The sequence below is a fragment of the Anoplophora glabripennis genome, unplaced genomic scaffold (genome assembly GCF_000390285.2).
Source record: "Anoplophora glabripennis isolate ALB-LARVAE unplaced genomic scaffold, Agla_2.0 scaffold98, whole genome shotgun sequence".
Classification (NCBI taxonomy): domain Eukaryota; kingdom Metazoa; phylum Arthropoda; class Insecta; order Coleoptera; family Cerambycidae; genus Anoplophora; species Anoplophora glabripennis.
Genome location: NW_019416280.1, coordinates 1,186,126 through 1,208,610, shown reverse-complemented (window position 1 = coordinate 1,208,610; position 22,485 = coordinate 1,186,126). Strand labels below are relative to the sequence as shown.

The window sequence follows — 22,485 nt, the reverse complement described above, 5'->3', positions numbered from 1 at the left end:
TAGGGAGTAGCTTATAGCGACCAACTTAACCTCATTTGTCAACGAGCTGTATAGCAGCTGTCAGTTTCAATAATGTTAATGACTGTTCCCTATTTTTATGAAGAATCATTAATTCCCTGACTTTTCCCGGTATTCCCGGTTTTCCAGACCACTACGAACCCTGTAAATGCCACATTATACAATATCACTGTAAAATAAAACCATTGCAATTTATTATCATTATTGCAGCGTTCAATGATTTTTGGATTACATTATCACAGAACGATATTTTTTTTAATAGCTCTAAAATAAAGAAAAATTTGTCCATGTTGGTAAGAATAATGGGATAATCAAATCAGGTAAAGTATTTTGAAAATTACTTTAATACACACATTTATTAAATTTCTGCAAAATATTGAATCATTCAATATTTTGGAAATCTAGAGAATTTAGAAAATAAATATAAAATACATTAGCCTTGCCTTATTTTCCTATTTATCCACCCCACGTCAATCTGGTAACGTGGTCAGCCTTTCTTTTTGAACTCTTGACGAAACCCAAGTATTCCAATTCAGCTACTGCCTGCGTGAAACGAGCTCTAATAAAAACGTCAAGGAAAAGAAAAATACTAAGTATTAATGATGAATGTAAAGATTATATCAATTTAAGAAATGATATGAAGGATACTGTAATTCGGGATTCACTTCTCTTCTGCTCTCATTATCGACATCCGCAGGATCAAGAATACTAAGAAACGCCTGCAACCAATCGTACAGGTTTATCATTTTCCCGCATTCCAAATGTAGCTTGTAAGCTATGCAGATGTCCGGCATAGTAAGTTTTATGGCGGAATTGTTTGGTATTTCGCAACATGAAGCGCACTAAAATGTAACAGGGAATTAAGACACGTGTGTATTAGAATACAATATTTTTACCTGTAAGTAATAGTGAGGATCGTTTAAGGCGTTGTGTATTGCAGAGCGATGTGCCCCTATGATATAGTTCTGAATGGAGATGTTATTAAAGAAAAATATTTCATGAAAATAAAATGTATTTGGTTCGATAAGGTATTTATCCATAGTATCTTTTATGCATTGAATTATGTCCTTTCTTATTCTTTCATACTTATTTAGAGGTTTGTCTGTTTGTTTAGACATCCTTAACAATTTCTGAAATGAAAAATTAACAATTAGTTATAATAATGAACGTTGAATAAGTTCTCGTTGTTTTCCAATAGATGGCGTCACCAGAACTGCAAGAATGCTTATAAAAATGGTAATGCATCAATATATGTAGAAGTACTCTAAGCAAGCTTGAAATTCAGTGTAAATTATTTCGCAGAAGCATAAACTACCTTTTTCGTAGTGTTAAACATGTCGAATTTCGTGCCGAACAAAATTCTTGTTGAGACTTACATACAGAAATTGGTTAAGACGTTTAAAAAAAATGGTTTTTCAATGTTGAAGATAAAAAAAAGAGCTCTGGTGCACCAAAACAGTTTGAAAAAGAAGAATTGGAGGCATTACTTCATAAAGACTCATGTCACATGCTGGCTGAACTTGTAGAATCGATAGGAGTTGATCTCACAACAGTTTTGAAACTTTTGAAGGCATTAAGGTGCTTCAAAGGTAGAAAAGGAAAGGTTTCTTGCATCGTATAGTAACTGGCAATGAAAAATAATACTAAGTTGAGAAAATCGTGGGGCAAGCCTGGCCACGTCTTAACATCGATTGATTAAAGCAGAATATCCATGGTTTCAAGCCTTTTCTCCGCATCACTATTGATGCATTTAAGCCGAGCATTGACGAAAAAACGGCCGCTATACAAGCAGAGACACGACAAAGTGATTGCAGCATAACAACGCTCGGCCACATGTTGCCGTACTGGTGAAAACCTATTTGGGAACACTTAAATGGGAAGTCCTACCCCCCCTGCCACATTCACCAGACATTGTCCGATCGATGGCACATGATTTTCCTGAGCAGCACCTTCATTCTTATGAAGATGCCAAAAAATGTGTTGACTCTTGGATAGTATCAAAACACAAGTTGTTTTTCTAACGTGGTTTTAACTGCATAATGCCTGGCAAAAAGATGGGAAAAAGTAGTAACTAGCAATGGAGAATATTTTCAGTGACATGTTTTTTACAATTTTTTTAAATAAAACATTAATATTCATGAAAAACCAGTGAGAACTTATTCAACATCCCATTAGTAATCTAATATTTATAGTTGAATGCCAATGAAATGTTTTCAAAAGAGCCTGCCATATTAATGTTAAAAAAATCATTAATATTGAATATTTAGTTCTGTGTACTACAAAAATATTAAATATTTACCTCTTTTAATTGTTTTCTATCCATTTGACCAGTGATAACATTGTCTTCATTTTCAATTTCCAATACAGCCTCTTCGATGTCATTCATATTGAAATTATTCATATTATTTAAAAATGTGTTTAATTGATTCACAAAATCCTTAATTTTATTTTGTTTGCTATGACTATTGATTAAGGGAGACAAATAATCAATAACTTTTGAGAGTTTCACAGAGAGTTCTTCTTTGGACTGGAAGCCTAACAACTGGAAGCATTCCTTGTACTCGGGAGTTTTTGAAATATTTTTGGATACCGTGACGGAGTACAATTCGCGAACCTAGAAAAGCAATAATTAAACGTATTATACTTGCTCAAATCTTTCTAGTGAAAGCCCCATTTCAATTATTCAGTTACAAAAAAATACCTACTCACTCTTTAAATTTTTATCACCATTTTTAAGATTGTTACAAATTTTTAAGAGAAGTGACACAATGAATATTACTAAGGTTATTACTACTACAATATGACAAAAATGGAACTCATTCATTTGCAAACGGTTCTTTTTATTGATACAAATACACTTTAAAAAGTGTGAATATATTAAAAATGATAAGAATTTGAAAAGTAGTTCTATAAAAATTTTTGAGGACACTCTGCCCCCAGTCCTCCGAAGTAGCTATCGGTAAATTGAATATATTAGTAGAAATAGTTCAAATAGCTTTCACACAAAAATTATCACTATTTGAAATAAAATTTATCTCCAAACTTCAAGAGATAATAAATCTACAAGATGAGGCTTTTTAAATTTTTAAACTTGAGTAGGACGCAATCACAATTTCACTTTGAACAATGTAGTCAATTTATAAGATATATTGTTGCAAAAGGCTGTTTTTTTGACCAGAAATATATTTTTTTCTGTAAGTATATTTTGATTTTGATAAAAAATTAAATAAAAAATTTTGATAATGCCACAGGCAAGAATATGTACTTTTAATACAAATTTTGCATGTGTATTTGTCTTGTACATATTATTTCTTTCTAAAAACATAACAAAAATTAAGTGATACAGATTTTGATGATTATTTCTTCAAGGTAGAAGAGGCATGGCAGAAGACATATTTCACAAAAATCGAAACTATACAATAATTCTCAAAAGATCTTTTTATTATTATATTATTAGCAGTTAAAAATATAAATTACTTACCTGTTTTCCTAATGGTGCTTTGGGTAAATCTTCTACCATTATTAATAGACATTTTAAAAATATATGCAGCCTTCTGATATATTTTATAATTTTGTTAATTTCTTCTTCTAAAACTATCTTTAAATATTCATCATCAGTTAACAGTTTGATTCGATTTTCATAAGATTCATTTTCTACAAGCTTCCTAAATGATATGAGGCGCCTTACATTTTCGAAATCTTCATGACTGAATTTGGTTAGAGTTTGTGTGATTTTTTTTTTATCAAAACTGCATAATGCCATAGCATTTCCATAACAAAAATGTTCAGCCATGGCATACTGAAAATAAATTGATGTTCACTGAACGAATTCTAAATTGTTGAATATAGTAAACATTTTTATTTCAAATGTTTATAAATTTTGTTTTCATTGTGAATAAAGGTTCAAATTTTAATTTTTTCTTATTAATTTATTGAAAGAATGGCAAAAAGCCAGTTTTCAAAAATGATTACAAGCCACGTGACCAATAATTTTGTTAGGAACAGTAATTTTATTTCCTTCATGTTGGCAATTAAATTTCGGTAAAATTAAAACAATAAAATCAAGATTACATTAAAATACAATATTCTGTTTCATAAGGTGTGATTGGTGTAATTTTTCACGAGATTCTATTCAGTTAATTAGAGATCGCATTATTTTGAGCGCAGACGTAACAGTTTATCATTGTTCATTGTAAACGAATCATTAATATTGGTGATGCCAAGATTTAGGGAATTTTTGTTACAGTACCAGTCTATAATGTTGGGTTGCTTAAGCTCGGCGGTCACGTGGCTTGTAAACATTTATGAAGGCTCTCTATAGTGTACAGTGTGTTTTAAATAAATACATTCTGATCGACAGCACTACTTAATTGTTGTACTGCCATGGTTTCCCATTTGATATCTTCGTGCAAAATGGGCCTTATATATTGTTACAGGAAAAATTGCAATAAATTCAAGGTGATTTGATATTAACTTTTATATAGTACCTATATACAGTGTATTCCAAATAACTAAGAAAAATTAAAAAATATCCATATAATATTCTTTAAGAACAAACAAATTTTTAATGTTTTTTGCATAACTATAGTTTTTCTGGAGTTCTGATTTGTTCGGTGGTTTAATATTAACGAAAAAAAATGTAAACATAGTTTAACAACTGTTCATTCTCTCAAAAGCAAAAAAAATGTTTTGATCATTCTGTAAAAAAATCATAGACGTCCAATTATCGTCTACTAAATCATACTACTACTACTATAAGTCTCCAACCGGATCAGCATCCTGCAGGACTTTTGATAAGCTGGGACAATTGTTTAGATTATATTGACATTTTTTTTTAGAAATTATCACAAATGTCAAATATCTCTTCAGGTGTACATTTGGGTTTCAATATTTTTTTAAATTTAAAATTTAAAACATCAAAACAATGTGTTAGCGGCATTAGCACACAGTTTTTTCAAATATGCAATGGTACATGAAAAATTTATACCCAACTACTTTATGTGTACTAAATATGATATAAATGTTGTATATTTAAAAATTTTTAAAAGTAGATCAATTTTAATTGTTTTAACCAAATTAGATAAGTAACTTCTAATTGTGGATATTTTCTGCAAACTTTTGAAGTGTCTGATTGAAAGTAAGAATGACCTCGCCATACTACAGATTTGGCATGACAAAGGAGTTAATAACTACTGAATTTTTAATTGAAATTCAGTCAATTCAACATATTAGCATTACAAAACTATTGTGATTAACTAATCATGGTCAAATTAACATTTGGGAATTTTAGAGAAACTATAATTATGCTAAAAACTGTATTTGTTTCTTACATGTTGCCAATACTTGAAGACCTTCATAATTCAGGCCATTGTGAATCGATTGAAATTTTATCATTAAAAGAATAATATCTGCAATAATAATACTACTGCTCTCAATTTTACACCAATAAATTAGTAGCAGTTATAAAATGATTGGGAATGCTTTAGGTATATGCCTTCAGAAGACACAAATAAAAAAAAAATCATTAAAATCTGTAAATAAAAAAAGTACTGGGATTGGCCAGTCCTTAAACAATACCTGTATTTAAGAAAAAAATCTTTTACTCACCTTGATATTCTGAATAAAATTATTCACAGATAAATCGTAAAAGAGGAATATATCAGTGAAAAGGTTGAAAACCTTTCCTCCCAGTTGAAACGGGCAATCCAAAGTAAAAAATAAGTCATCCAAAATGTTATTAAGATAAACTGTCGATGGTTGGGAGTTGAACACTTGGACACTAATTTTTGACGAAACTTGATAAGGAAGTGACATATGTAATGTAGTCAAAGATGTGGCTATACCCAGAACGAAAACAAAAGGTAACACTTTTATGTACCAACTGATTATTAATATAAATTTCTGTAGTACTTGAGAATTAAAACTTTCAAAATCAGGAATAATTACGACTAGAACTTTTCTCTTGTTCTTGATTCTTATTTTTTTGGGTGAGGTGACCGGTTTTTCTTTATATAAATCTTCATACCAACATTTTAACACTGGAAGTGTTAACTGAGTCTTCTTATACTGAACTTTAGTTTCATCCACCAGTAGTTCACCCTGAAAGACGATAGGTAATTGTCTATTTTATTATGCGATATAAATGAATAATGAAAATGTGCAGGAAGTACTTACTTCATCAGAAGAATATTCTCCTTTATTAATAAATTGATTTATCATATGTTCCATCAAATATTTTATACTCTGACAATTTTGGCTAGAAAGACAGGCAACATGAGGTGATATTGTCTTCTGAATTTGTTTAGATAAAGTTAAAAACTGTGCTCCATGATCGGGCATGTTAATTCCTGTTAGTAAAGCCGCTGTTGGTATTTCATCAATTAATGTATCATGGCTCTTTTTAATGAATGTTAATAAATCGCTTAAAACTGAAGAGAACATATTAGTACTTAACGTCTGAAAGGAACAGAGGTTTATTGGTTATTCATAATACCCAAACGTTATGTTCGTACAATATAGAAATAAAATTAAAATACATACTTCAATATTCTCCTCTAATATACTCCATAAGGAAATATAGGATTGGTACCATAAATTCTTTGAAAAAACGCTTTCAAAATGACTACTTTCAGATATTTTCTTTTTGCTTTTTAAATTCTTCGTAAGTGGTTTAAAATTGTTTCTAAAGACAAAGACTCCCTGAAAACAAATTTATAATATAAAAAACCGTCAATAAGTGATAAATTAATAAGAATAATATATTAAATGTTTTTCTTATTAAATTTTTAGGTTATAAAGCTAGTTATTCACCTTTGAAACAGATACTGTTTCATTTTCATCCATATCTTGCTAACAAATACTTCACTTTTATACTTAAAAACATATATTTATTTTTAAATTGTTACTACGGAAAAATTATATAATTTCCTCAAGTTTCTAAAATATAAATAATGTTTTTGACGTTTTCGCGCGCCCTAATTACTATCTACCAACTACATCTAAAAAATACTAACAGCTGAACACTGCTGCCAATAATTACATAAATAAAATAAATGTAATGTAATAAAGACGGTCTGATTCTTCTAGCTCATAATAAATTTTGGTATTTTAAAACTAATTTGATACATCTGATATCGAGAATTGTTATTTTAAAGTGAAATGTAAATAAGGAGAAATTTTGGGGCGACATCTCTTATTTATGATTAATATCACAACTGAAATATTATATTTCAATCAACGCATGCAGTCACAAATAGCGTTTACTGAAATATTACAAGCCAAACTTAGTTAGAAGACTACTAGATGGCGACTCTCTTATAAAACCTCTGTCACTCTTGTTGCCAGTTTAATTAAGAATGACAGCCTTATGAGTCAAAGCTTATGAGAGGGATTTTCTGAGAGTGTCATCTATACTTCGCGGCCGAAATTATAGACAGTGACTCAGACATAATAAAGCGTATAAAATATAAAATGATTTTTATTATGATTCAGTATTATTTGTTTTGTATTAAATGATGTGCCGTTCTCTATACACTTCGATATGACCTATAATCGTCTATAGACTGAGTTACACTGATTGTCGATATATCATCTATCTCTGTTTATTGCACGACTAGGGAATAGGGAAATGCTTATTTAGTGGGTGTAAACGGACGTACGTAGTACTTGATTTAGCCGTCGCACAGTGGGACGAAACGCCACTGTCGCATTCAAATTACTCTACACCCCACATAGTTCAACTGTTTCTGGTGAATTTTTTTTTCAAAATGTTCGTCTTGAATGTCCCTATCGATCCCTCTTTTGGGATTTTTGATTTCGGTCTTCATTTTTTTGAAAATTGACTCCAAAATTCGATTTTTATGAAAAAAACTGATTTTCTGCGCAAATGTGGTCCTACATGGCGCAAGTTGATGTTTTTCGAAATTTTTTTCAGCTGAAAATCTTTGTTTTGATAAATACTACAAAACAGTCTGAAAGTCGGGAGAAAAATTTTTCATATTTGCAAAAACGGTCATAATGTTCCAAAAATTTTCATGGAGAAGCGATTTTTTAATTCGAAATTTCGCAACCTGGAGAAAAATTAGATGAACCAAAAGTTGTTTAGAATCACTCGAGGAATACTCAAAAAAATTTTCCAGAATTTTTGGATATATTTTAAAATTTTTGGATTTGGATATTTTCTGAAATGTCCCAAAATGTGTTCAAAAAATCTGGAAAATTTTTTTGAGTATTCCTCGAGTGATTCTAAACAACTTTTGGTTCATCTAATTTTTCCCCAGGTTGCGAAATTTCGAATTAAAAAATCGCTTTTCCACGAAAATTCTTGGATTATGACCGTTTTTGCGAATATGAAAAATTTTTCTCCCGACTTTCACGCAGACAGTTTTGTAGTATTTATCAAATCGAAGATTTTCGGCTGAAAAAAATTTCGAAAAACATCAACTTGCGCCATGTAGGACCACATTTGCGCCGAAAATCAGTTTTTTTTCATAAAAATCGAATTTTGGAGTCAATGTTCAAAACAATGAAGACCGAAATCAAAAATCCCAAAAGAGGGATCGATAGGGACATTCAAGACGAACATTTTGAAAAAAAATTCATCCGAAACAGTTGAACTATGTGGGGTGTAGAGTAATTTGAATGCGACAGTGGCGTTTCGCCCCACTGTGCGTCGTTAGAAATGCCACAGCATAAGCGTACGCGAGGGGTCAAATTCCATGGCTATAATAAATTCATAAATTAAAAAAATACAACCATGATATTTTAAAACATATTAATAATTAAAATGGATCAAAGTACCGGTTATAGTAAACCGCCTGTTGCTCATAAAAATAATAGATGTTATGTTTTATTATCTTTTTTTCATATTTTCTATATCTTGTTGCTTTCTAGACAGATACGCCTATGAATCCTCCTTACTAGCGATGAGTCACCCTCTATAATTTCGACCGCAAAGTATAGTAGTTTCCTATCCAAGTTAGATTGGTTGTCTAACTACAGGGTCCCCCATTAGTGTGTGGATGGCGGATAGCATAGCTCCTAAAGGCTTCAGGCGAAGAGATATCAATATGAAATTTAATCCAGAGGCGCACATCTATATAGGGAGCACATTTTAAAATAATTTTCATTTTTTTGTACTAATCATATACAGAGTGTTGATAATTTTTTTTTTAATAGAACACCCTGTATATTTTTGCATATTTGGATAGTCCTATCAAAATGCAGCAAAATAATAGGTATAGGGTTATGGGACTCATAAATCCGAAAACAGACTCCGATGCAGCCATTTGTAAACACTCAGTATAATGTAGTTTCGAGACATAAACAAGCATTGAAAGTCTTGCAGTTTCTTAGAAACCACAGAAGTGCTGTCATTATTCTTTACTTATAACAGAGTGATCGAGGTTTGCAAATTCGAAAATTACTGAAAAGTTTTAAAGGGAATGGCCTATTTTTACTAGCTAATACGAAAAGCAGACAAATTTAACTTTCCAGCAGTACCATATTATGTGGGGTTACTTCTGACAGTTTTCAAGTAAATAAACTTTTAAATTAAATTTTCTTTTATTTTTAACTTTTCGGGCGCTCAATAAAATATCTGCTCAGTTACGATTATGTATTTACAAATGTTAACAATTTGTTTTTTTTAATTGATGATATGCCAATTATTTATTTAATTAATAATAATTACCAATATTAAAGTCATTAATAACTCTGTCATACGTACTAATAATTAAAGAGGACGCTAGTGACGCTTTGATTCAAATTCACGATATGCTAACAAGATAATTCTGCATTTTATGTCACAATCAAATATGACATATATAGACCTAATATAGTATATGGTATATGTCTATATGTATAGGTACTATTACATCTATGCTTTTATAATTTTCTTAAAATAAAATCATATAGTTTTTGACAATGTAGGTATGTAGGCACGTATATATCGGAGATATCTCTTCCTTGTCAAGGCTGAGAAAAAAAAACGAAAATATAAATACACAAGAGTCTGGAGAGAAAAGCATGCATATCGAGAATTTCAAAGCATAGTTTATTAGGTAAGTATGCATTAGAAAAGTTGAAGCTCATCAAGCTCATATAAATATATTTGTGATGGAAAACTCTCTATAAATATACGGTAAGTTGTTTCTTAAGTCCATTACATAACTTCAGGAGATTGATTTTTGAATTATTTTAGACCAAAAAATCTTAATGAACCAAGGGTTTAAAGTCTGTCAAGTTTAATAAATATCACATTTATTCGGATATTTCTAAACATTTTTGACGTAGATTAATGAAACTTGGATGAGATTTAACTAATTAATGGCAAACATTCATTAGTACACAATTAGGTATGTCAAGTGGCGGAGATACCACATTATACTGTTATTAAAAACCTAGCCAAAACTTCGACGTCTGTGAATACTTTCAAAACTGGATACGTGCAAAGAAAAAAAAATAATTTTAAAACTATTCGTTAAAAAAATTTATAGGATATTTATTTTTTGTTGTTAAATATCGCCGGGCATATGTAATGATCAAAATTAAAACAAAATAGGTTTACAAATTGTATGCCTCCTTCATCGCTATTGTTATATTCAGAAAATTAATCCTATGATTCAGGAATCCAGAAAAAATAGACAGTACTCCATAAACGTCTAATTAACGAGAGAGGGTGTTCAAGTTATCTGTAATAAACATTTAGATACAGTGTGTTAAACTTAAAAAAAAATGTTTTTTATTTTTTTTTAATAATTTTAAAACTAATAAGTGAAATAATTTGAAATTGGGTAATGGGTATCGGTACATGTATTTATGTAAACATTATCCAAGATCTCAGGGCTTTTTCTAAAATTCAGATGCTTCAGTGGTGGAGATACAGGGTGGGATATTTTTCTAAATAAAACTTTTCTACAAATTACTACTGTTTTATCTATATACCTTAACCCATTGGATGTCTTTTTATGGGGTGCTGTTATAGTCTTTCCGATAACAATTGAAAAACCAAGAGGTCGAGGTTCGGTTGCTGATGGAGCAACTCGACATTGAAATATTTGAAAACTTGTTCCCATATTTATTTACCCATACCCACATCCCACATCCTGGTCTGGTCGAACTAAACGTGGAGGTGGTAGAAATGTATACGCCCAGTTAAAGAATGCTAGCGCGGGCAAACGAAATCCAAACACAGCTGCATTGGGCCACTGGGAAATAAATCTCAGTTGTTGACAAGTGGTTGACAAATTGCCCAGCAGTGCAGTGCAGCAATGCGGAATTTGGTGTGATTCAGTTAATTTTAATTTATTATAGGCACCTTCTATTAATCATTCATATTACAATTGCAAAAGGGAGAAATAAGAGGATTATTTTGTTTACTAATATTATTACAACATGACATTTTGAAGACCTTTTGAAACGGAACAAAACGAAATATACCGTCAATATAATAAAATTGTTTGAGGACATAAATAATTAAAATATGTTGTTGGCTAAATGAACATATAATAGACATTTTCTGCACATCATATACAAATTATTATAATTTTTTACCTTTAGCAGAAAACTTTTAGGGACGCCTATGAAAGTCATTAAATTGTATTGCCAGGCGTTTCTTTACTTGTTCAACTAACTTCGGAAAGACTATAAACGGCTGGTATACAGTGAACAAATTAATACACCTGAACAGTTAGAAGAAGGAATAACTAATACTTTTCATCAAATTCAAGTAACAATAAATTTTTAACAATTTATATTTTCGTTAGGCACTAAGAAGATGTCGCGCCTGTTTTCGTGGAAATAGAGGTATTTTTGAGCATTTACTCAAATAAAACCATTGAAATGATGACTAATGTTATTAATTTATTTTAAGTAAAAGAGTTTTCAGTTAGTTTTTTAAGTTTTACTCGAACATCAGGCTTTTTTCGAAAAAGATAAAACAGTGGTAATTTGTAGAAAACAGAAAGACGAATCAGAAAATATCATGATTGATAACGTAAAGCAGTGGCGTACTATTTTATTTAGAAAAAATATACCACTGATACCCTGTACCTTCGCCACGGGAGCATCTAAATTTTAGAAAAAGGCCTCAGATTTCAAACAATGTTTACATAAATACATGTGCCCAATTTCAAATTATTTCACTTACTAGTTTTCAAATTTAAAAAAAAAATAAAAATATTTTTCCGTTTTAACGAAGCATCCTAGATAAAAACTTTATACGAAAGACCAAAATTAAAATTCACCAAAGAATACGAGGTCTCGTTTTTGGTCCCCGTTTGTGAATCACCCTGTATATGTAACAGTTACTATTGTGAAATGATATTCCCAATACTTACAATACCTTTGTTTAAATTTAAATTAAATTTCGTTACCAAGAAATTATAAAGAATGGTAAAAAATTGAAGGAATACTTTTTGTGTATGATTAAATGAGATTTGCAATCCAAATAACGGAAAATTCTTAAGGATACTGTAATCAATATTAATCATGTGTGCAATAAAATGAAGTAATAAATTTAAATAATATTAAGTGCAATGGCATTCTGCTAATTGTTTATGCATCGAACAAACATGACTTACCTAAATTGATTTTATAATAGACAGAGTAACCTATATAGCATGCATTTAGCCAAAGTCGCTACAACCGGAAATGCATTCTATGGCGACGCAGTGCGAACAAGAAGAGCAACATACTGACATATATTTGCTTTTACTCAGTACTCACTCAGCCTACTAGAACCATCTACTGTCAGTTTTCTTGGAAGTCATTGACTTACTTTATGCAACGTTAAAATCATTAGATTCTCAGGCAGTTGTGAAAATGTACTACAGCAACCGAAGGGAAAAATCGTACATGTTTATTAAATTATTGGAGCTGAGATGTTTCCATTCTCTTTTAAAAAGGAGAACTGTATAACGTTTGATTCCAATGTATACAGGGTAATTTCACTTAAAATACAGAAACTGCAGGACTAGCTTCATTACAAAAAATAAATAGAGTTTGTTCTATAAACTTTTTCCTGCGCGACTCGGTATTGGATATATAGGGTGTTAAAATTTACAAAGAAATATATATTTTCTGCCATATCTTCATAATGGGCTGGCGGAATGGAATGAAATTTACTACAACGCATTCTCTTAATTAGATCTTTTATTGAATGTAATATTAACTTGTTGGCTTTAACCAGTGGCTTTCAGTCTTTCATAATAAGAATATCAAATATATAATCTTTCAATTCCTGAGGAACAAATAGTTCAAAAAATATTATCCAATTCTCTAAATAGCTCGAATGAGTTGAAATATGGAGACGGATACCATGCTACAGCATGTCTACTTCCTGTATCTATTTGGATACTAAAATTAAACAACAAATTTAATTGTTTAAAATTATATTGTTGACTTTTATACTCTTAATATAATTTGTAATACCATACTGCGTACTCCTTTAGTCCCTGTTAGTATTTTTAAGAAAAAGGTGCTTTTCACTTTATTTGAAAAACGATTAATTTCAGTTAATAAAGGACAGTATAGTAAAGAATAATTAAATTTAAAATACCTCTAAAAGTACTCAGTTCATAAAAAAAAATTGAGTTTTTGTTTAAAATGTAATTCAAAATAGTGTCCAATTATCGAACGTCCAAAAAATCAGTTGAAATTTTTACATATACGAGGAATAACGAGGAGTATAGCTATTTTTAACTGTAGTGTATATTTAAAATTGTATTTTGAAGAAAACATTTTTGGCGTCTAAATTTTTAGGCTTTTATTGACTACTGTACTCCTCCAAGTATTTTTACCACTGGTTGACAAATTTTTATACCAGTTTAGCGAATTTATTGGTAAATTATTAGAAGTTAAATCAGACTAAGTTTTTTAACAAATACGATTTTTATTGCTCAAATAACGTGCATCTCAAAAATTAGATGCTTGTAACCTTTGTTCTGTGTTCTAAAGTAGACACGGATAAAAGCACCTTGTATATGTAACTATTTTTCATTGATTTTTTTAAATCTTAATTTAATTTAATAATATTCCAATTTTAATCTTGTCTCAGATTTTTATAAAAAAATTTCTCCGTTTTTATAAACCGACACTCATTTCGTTAAATTATATTTCATAATTTTATTTGTTCAAGTTACGAAGTTTTAAAATATATGGTATTTTGTCTTTTATGTTAACAAACTGTTATCGAGCTTTATGCAATATTGAAGTCTGATATTATAGATGCATCTTGAAGAATAAAGAATACTTAGTTGACGTTATACAAATTTGACACGTCTAAGACACCTTTTCTATAAAAACTCTTGAAGAATCTCTTCGAATGGCAACATTTCGTAGAATTAATTTGTCTTAAGATTGTTTTAAAATTAAATACAATTTTTATACTTTTGTTCTAGACGACCTAGCGTAAAAACCAGATAGGTACATACAACTTTTTGATGATCTCATTTAAATATGTCTTAACTCTTAATTAAAGAACATTAAATTTTCACAAATTGTTTCCTCTATTACATTTTTTGCTTTGTAATTTTAACAGATTTAAGTTATATCATAGTAATCAATTAAAATAATGATTTCCACTTTTTACAAGCAATATTTTAATTATTTACATGCATTAACTTTTTAATTTTTAATCTTGACCAACCGCTAAAATATAACTAATGTCTATATCTGTGTAGATTTATGGATTTATCAATAAAAAAATATATATTGTGAAGCGTAACTAGTCAAACTGGAAATTTTGGATTTTAAGTAAATTTATTGAACAATAACGTTACTGGAATTCTAGCGAATACATTGCACTTCCACCAAATTCGTAACTAACTCTGAGGGCATTGAACTCATGAACCTTTCATCGGGTTGGTTGATTTTGTGTTTTGTTGAAATCCGATGAAGGAATAAATAAATTTTAATTGTTCCCAGTTCTTTAAATCCTTGCCTTTTATAATTTAAAATTAGTACTTTCATAAGTAGCCACAATGTTTTTTTTTATATGTACCTACAAACTAGTAAAACTGTACCTTACTGTATCAAATACCTATCTTATAAAATACATAAATCGGAATTTAGCTTGCATTTCCAAAATATACATAATTAGTATAGCATTAATTTTTCAAAATCGGTATGTGAAAAATTAAAGTCTACAAAAAATACTGGTTTTCAGAACGCATTTTAGTTTAGAATAATGCACTTTTCATTTTATTCTAATTTTACTGAAATTAACTGGATTTTATTTATACCAAATTTTGTGCGTGTAATAAAATGAAGATAACATTTATTTATAACATAATTAAACTAGCCTCTGTAACTTTACAAGTCAAACAGTCATAACATTTCTCATTTTAAGTCTTTTTGTACTTCAAGGTACAAAATGTGGGATTTAGATCCAAAAAACGTATTTGATAGTGAAAATCGTTGTCATTTTCGGATGGGACTCATCTATAACTGGGATGAGTCTTGACGACATTGAAGAAAAAGACTACTTTTGTAATGAAGTAAACAATAAAAATCTTATGTCCCTGTATAGGAAATATATATTTGCATAAGCTCAACACTTCACACTGATGACTTTTATCTATTTAAAAAAATCCAGTGCACCAGTGACGGCTGGTGAAAATTATTATTGTTATATTTTGGTAATGAAATATGGTACTCATTCTGCTAGGGGATGATTTCTACGCTCATATCATGTACAAAAGTCACTTCCCCTGTAGTTTATAAGGTCTATGTTTCTCCTACCCTTCGGTGGATAAAACAATAAATGTCAGTTTATTTTTAACTTGGAAAGCAGCAGCAAGTCAAAAAAATATTATAAATTAATGTTTCATAAAACGATAAGTAAATATAATGTTAAAATGGCACTGACATGTTCGAAAAAGAGGTACTGTTCCGTTTTATAACTAAACACACAACCACTTGTGTGGCAATTGCTATATCTTAAAAATGATGCAATTTACATATTGTTGTGATGGGAATTGCAAGTAGAAAGTCTGTAGATACAAGTACATCCAGATTTTTAACCTGACATGATATTATATGCCCGGCTTTAAACAACGGCCACTAAAAGGTTTAATTTTCCTATAGGTAACTGTACAGGTTCGGAAAGTCCCCATGGTTCATCGGCCGTTACGTGAGAGCGATAAAGTAAGTCATAGAAATCCGTGCGATAGACAAGGATGGTTACATTAAAGACGTTTCATAATCTGAATAGTTCTAACCCAAAACGGGCGGTGACTATTCAGATTATGAAACGTCTTCACTATAGCCATCCTTGTCTATCGCACGGATTTCTATGACTTACTTTATCGCTCTCACGTAACGGCCGATGAACCACGGGGACTTTCCAACCCTGTATATCCTGCATGTTAAAATATCTGAAAGAGCTACAGAAACCTAAGGTTGAGCGTCTTATATACAAAAGACTATAACAACACAATACAAAATACAGTAATGGAGAAAATTAAATATAAATTACGATCACAATATTCTAAATTATAACTTGTCTTCTCAATTAATCGAATGAAAGCAGCGCGATATCTTGGCTGCTTGTTTCCACCAATAGTGGTTAATACACATTTAGGAGAACGAACACCTATAAGGTGCGTTTTGTTGGACTGATTCCGGAATTGAACTATGCAGAATGAGCGTTTTATTGCAAGGATATTCTGAATCCAGTTGCAACTTTTGCTTCTGTGGTTTGAGACGGAATTATTAGAATTAAGTGGTGGGGAGATCAAATTTGTGAGGTTACTTAGGTAGCTGGTGTAGCATTGGCCCGTTGAGAGTCGGCATCTGTTTAATGTCAGATTTCATTCGAATCGTTTTATTGATAAATGTCATTCTAAAGAATCCAATAAATCTGGGATTGATCCAACAAAACGCACCTGAAATCGCTACGTATTTGAAATTTCCTGGACCATATCTGTATTGTAGTATAACAACCCTAGGTTCGACAAAAAATAAGTAAACGTAGTTGTGGCCAAAAATATGTGATCGTCATAAGGAATCCCTACGTTGTATGTATTTAATTTTTTATTGACCGGAAGGCGCCGGCTACTAACTTTGTAGAGGGGATGTATGGTTTAATTATATAAAACAAAAGCAGAGTAAATACACCTAACCTTTATTTACATACAATTCAAATTAAACATGTGACAAATACAAAGAACAACAAAAACATTAACAACCATTAAACATAAAAGGAGAGTGCCAGGCTCACCTAGAGCTCCTGTGGGGAAAGAGCATGGCAGAGAAACCCACGATCGTTGCTCTTACCACCCAAATATATTATACAAAAACGACCATTAACCAAAGGAATAAATGAAGATCCTTTGCTAATGATAAATAAGTCCTGTCTCATTTAATGTGTCACTAAATGTCATCTGTTACTTCATATTAGTCATACACACTTCCAAGTAAAACTGAAGAGGTTTGGTGTTAGTTAGCCGGCAGAGCCGGAAGGTACTGGAGTCCCATACGGGAGGCAATCCAGCTATAGTTGAGATTTCGGAAGATCCTTCATAACACTGGAGTCCCATACGGGAGGCAATCGAGCTTAATCCAGATTCGTTCCGCACGGGCGAAAATGTTAGTAAACTCAACAAGGCTCGTATAGACGTATGACATAAAGTGAGCACAAGAAATCAAAGAACAACTTAATCATGATAAAACAAGTTAAATGTGAAACAAAGAAGTTGCTATTGCTATATCTGGGCAGTCACGACAATATACATATTTTAACATGTAATAAATAATGAGCAATCTATAATAATAATTGTAACAATTTTATATTAGAAAAATATACGCCCCTGAGCGTAAGACAATGAAGGCTAAACATATACAGAATTATTATCATGAAACATCTATATTTTACGTATAACGTAATCGTGGCAAAAACAAGTTAGATGTGAAACAAAGAAGTCGTTATTGTAATGTCTGGCAATCAGGACAATACATATATTTTTAACATGAAATAAATAATGGGCAAACTTTAAGTATAATTATAACAATTTTACCTTGGAAAAATATATGCCCTTGAGCATAAAGCAATGGAAGCTAAACTTACAAAGAATTATTATCATGAAACATCTATAATCATCACAATCATAAGATTATATAGAACAATTAACAACAAAGTACTTAAAGAATATTACCTGCTAACTAATAACACTTTAAACAATTAACTTTTCACTACTTTGACACACTGCCCGCCGATCGTCTTGCTACCTATCTGCACACTGTTCTCACTTCAACTGCCTATCTTCAACTATTTAGGCTTCCTTCCAGAATTTCCTACCTAAGTGCCTGTTTTTTGTGCTTCCTTCTATCGACCGTTAATATTACTTTTTCATTGTTATACAACACCGATGTAACAGGTGACGTCGAAGTTGATAAGATAAGTACGGTTTTGCACAGTATACAGATCATAATTTTTTCGTATACTCGACGTCAATAGGCTAAATGTTTGGGTGTCATTTTTGATTCCGGTTTAAAATTTGAAAAACATATAAATCATTTGTTAAAACGAGCTTACTGTACATTAAAACTACTATATGGAAGTAGACACTTTTTGCCATTACAAGTAAAGTCTACACTATGTGAAACATTGATTTTGTCTATTTTTAATTACGCCGTTACCCAGTTTCATTTTCTCATATAAGATACACTGAATTGATTGCATTTTTTAAATTCTTGTTAAACGTAGAGTCTACTTTGATAAACAAATATGGAAACTAAGTCGTTTACCTATTTCAGTGTTATTTGGTACCTTTTTATTAACGTTCGTACGATTCCCGAAGATATAAAATATTTTTGAAACTAAATATGATAAGATGCGGTTATCACCGTTCGTTCAAGCATGAACAAATCTCTGGAAAATTTAATACATTTCAAATAGCTCTCCCGAGCTCAAAGTTCCATAAGATCTTAAAACAACCCACCCAGACACATCCTACCTACAGGGAAGACCATAAAAGGGTGCACAGCTCTAAAGCTGCCACACACACATTTCTGAAGATGCTACACCCAGCTCTAAAGTTGTCAGGCTCATGCTTTCTGAAGAGGCAAAGTGCAAAAAGCTCCTAAAGCTTCATAGGCGCTCTACGAAGGCTCAAATAATAAACTTTAGTGCCCTAGCAAGCACTGAAAGACAGTGATAAAGAAAATAGAGTAGCAGACTCGCAGTGCTCCTAGTGAATCAAGTGTAAAACAGTCAGGGTCAGTTGTAATCCTCTAAAACCAAAAACTAAAGCAAGTAAAGTGCCAACGATTATCATCACGATGGAGGAATGAAGGGAGAAATGCTAGAGATGATAAGACGAGCAGGCGATTTACCTCCCTGCACCGCAAGCAAAAATGGAACCCGGAACCGTCACTCAATCCGAAACCTATATACCTACGATCCTATTACAATGCTGAAGAATAACTCCGATAGGCCAACAAGGGCAGCCAATTAAGTTCCACGACAGTAAAGAAAAAACGATAAGTGTAGGTTTAGAAATAAAAAAAAGAAACGACAGTTTGAAAATAAAGATTTTCCATTGTACCATTCTCGAAAGATTGAATAATAAATTTACAAAAAAGTAAATTACAAAAGTAAGTTTACAAAAGTATTAAACCAGATAATAATCTAAGGATTTATAAAATACATAGATACGTTTTGGTTATATCCAAATAGTGAGGTTATCATCTAACCCAGCTCATATAAAACGTTTTACATTCCTTTTTATGCTTCACACTTCCAATACGACCAAATTTCTTTTTTTTATGACTTATTTTATGGATTTATAGAAACTCTACAGATTGTTATTTTATTTTCACAAAATACATTTAATGGATTTTCATTTTTTTGTAAATGAAACTGCAAAAGATGTACCATTTTTATATTTGAGTAGTTATGTTTTAGAAATCATCAAACACAATTGTAGAATTCTTGGTATTCAAACAAATATAGTTATAGGCTCTAGTACTACATAGGTATTTCAAAATAATAATAATATAAATATATTCATATTCAGAAAATAATTTTGTACAGTTCATATAAAAACTGCTGTTCTAAATAATAATACCATTTTGGTGGAAAATAGGCTAATCTCCTAATAAGTTATGAAAAAGTAACTACTGATACAGGAGATATGCAAATGTTAATAAACAATGATAGCTTGTCAAGGAACAACAAATTTATGATGGGGCAAGATTAAAAAAGAAAAAGGGATCGCTAAATCGACACTCCGCATAGTATCTCATATTCTGTCTATATGTATTTTGTTCCCTTCAATTATACAATATTGTAGGTAGGTACATGGAAAAGTAGATATTGTTGTCTTAAAATTTGTATTACTAAGAACCAAGAATAACGTTTAAAAAGTAAATGTTTTAATAAACTGAAACGCAAAGAGAGTGTTTGAAGGAGATGCTCAAGCACTTAGTCAGACGTTTATCCGGTGCCATTGGCCCACGAAAGTGAACACTGCGAGCCGTTATCTTCGATTCGGATAATGAATCCGAAGTCGGATATAACGAACATTTAACGAGAAAAAAAACTAATTGCAGTTCCCAGTAAATCGTCCGACTTCTTTATATTTACTTAAGAACCAAAGAGATGACTAACGAGAATTAATCGATATAGGAAGTAATTATAAATAAATACTATGTGGAGATAGTTCATTAATGGATCTCTTCGGTGAGTTACGCATACAAATTATCGCAACATACCTAATTAAGATGTATTCGTATTTTTTTAAGCGTACTTTATGTTGATACCATGACTCCAAAAACAAAAATTGTGTGATGGTAATTAACACTAACGTTCGAGAACGTGGTAAAATTTCTGGTTTGAATTGATTTTAGGATTTTAATTCATTACTAATTTTTGCATAAAAAATGCATGATCATTATACGAGGTCTGTTCAGAAAATAACCGAACATTATTTTTTTAAACTTTATACATTCTTGGTTCTTACTTCCTTCAAAATATTGCCTGTTCAAGTTTTTCAAAGCTGTGTTTCCATTTGGCGAAGCATTCCTGGATGGCTTTAATTGAAATGGCCTTTAAAGTCTGTGACGAATTTGATTTGTTGTCATCAATAGTTTGAAAACGACGTCCTTTCAGCAATGATTCTAAATTAAGCAAAAAATCGCAAGGAGCCACATCTGGCGAATAAGGAGGATGTGGGAGAACAGTAATCTGGTTTTTGGCACGAAACTGACGAATTGACAAAGCTGAGTGTGCTGGCGCATTGTCATGGTGCAAAAACCATGAATTGTTTCGCCACAACTCCGGTCTCTCTGCGGATTTTTTCAAGAAACCGTTCTAAAACGCCTTGAGAGTACATACGGTTCACTGTTTCACCTTGAGGCAAGAATTCAAAATGCACAATTTCATTAAAGTCGAAAAAAACAGAGAACATCGTTTTGATATTGGATCGAGACGAACGTACTTTTTTGGGGAGTGGAGATTCTTTTCCAATTCATGTGATGATTGAACTTTTGTCTCAATGTTGTAGCCGTAAATCTAGCTTCCGACTCCCATTATGATCCTTTAAACTATTTTCTTTCTGTTACATTTTGCTACAGCTCGATTTTTCAGTCAAAATTTCATGGCATTGACTTTTAGTTGGACCTGTAAATTAAAAATAACATACAACCACCAAAGACGTGAATCAAATATTATGGTATTGCTTTATACATTAGTTCAGTTATTTTACAACTTTTGCATTCATTTGTTAGATAATTAAATATACAAGTGCTATTATTGAGGTCGAAGACAGCGATAAAAAAATCGAGACAGACCCTGGAATTTTTTATTAGCATTATACTTCTTTTGATTGTGCAAATATGGGACTATACTCGTTAAAAAAATATTCATTGCATTGAAAAATTAATACCAAAGGTTTTTTATTTCTGTTATTCCCAAAGGGGTAAGTAACCTGTAAATAAATTAAATAAGCAAATAAAATGTCCACAAAAGTGCTGTTCAAAATTAAAAAATCTAATTTAATATTTCAGTTCAATTTTTGTGTCATATCAATATTCGTATGTTTTTTTTCGTTATTTGCAGTTAGATCATCCATTATAAATCAAAATTATTGTTTAATTTAGAACTGCATATTTAAGAAGAACATTTTATTTGTTCATTTAATTAATTTATGATTCCATGGATTGCATCATTTCTCGCTTAGGAAGTAAAAACCTTTAATATTACTTTTACAATGAGCTGTGAATATTTTCTCTCGAAATACTTTTTTTACAATGATGTTTTCGTTTGAAATGGGTAGCAGTGTAAACAAAAAAAATCATTCGACATAGAGGTTTGTTCTAGTTGTTAGAGAGCCACAATGCAGTTAAAAATTAAAAAATATATATTTGAGAAGAGAGAATGCCTTTAATAATATGCGATGGAATTCAAAACGTTTGTGACGGACTTCAAATTTTAAGAAACATTTGTTTATATTTTCTAGTTTCTAA

The 22,485-nt window shown here is 31.0% G+C and overlaps 1 protein-coding gene across 2 annotated transcripts; it reads right to left on the bottom strand.

The window, feature by feature from the left end:
- Window positions 1–372: 372 nt before the first annotated feature.
- LOC108904943 (origin recognition complex subunit 3) lies at window positions 373–6,976 on the bottom strand. 2 transcript variants are annotated; one of them, XM_018707670.1, is made up of 9 exons: window positions 6,829–6,976; window positions 6,559–6,717; window positions 6,193–6,474; window positions 5,626–6,117; window positions 3,500–3,817; window positions 2,318–2,632; window positions 915–1,148; window positions 667–860; window positions 373–577 (listed from the first exon to the last, which is right to left on the bottom strand). In XM_018707670.1, exons 1-9 carry the CDS (start codon window positions 6,859–6,861, stop codon window positions 475–477), a joined length of 2,130 nt encoding a protein of 709 aa, XP_018563186.1. In that variant the 5' UTR covers window positions 6,862–6,976; the 3' UTR covers window positions 373–474. The 2 variants fall into 2 exon arrangements, with proteins under 2 accessions (XP_018563186.1, XP_018563187.1); XM_018707671.1 differs by lacking the exon at window positions 6,829–6,976 and having other exon boundaries at window positions 6,193–6,446; window positions 6,559–6,634.
- Between the last annotated feature and the right edge of the window lie 15,509 nt (window positions 6,977–22,485).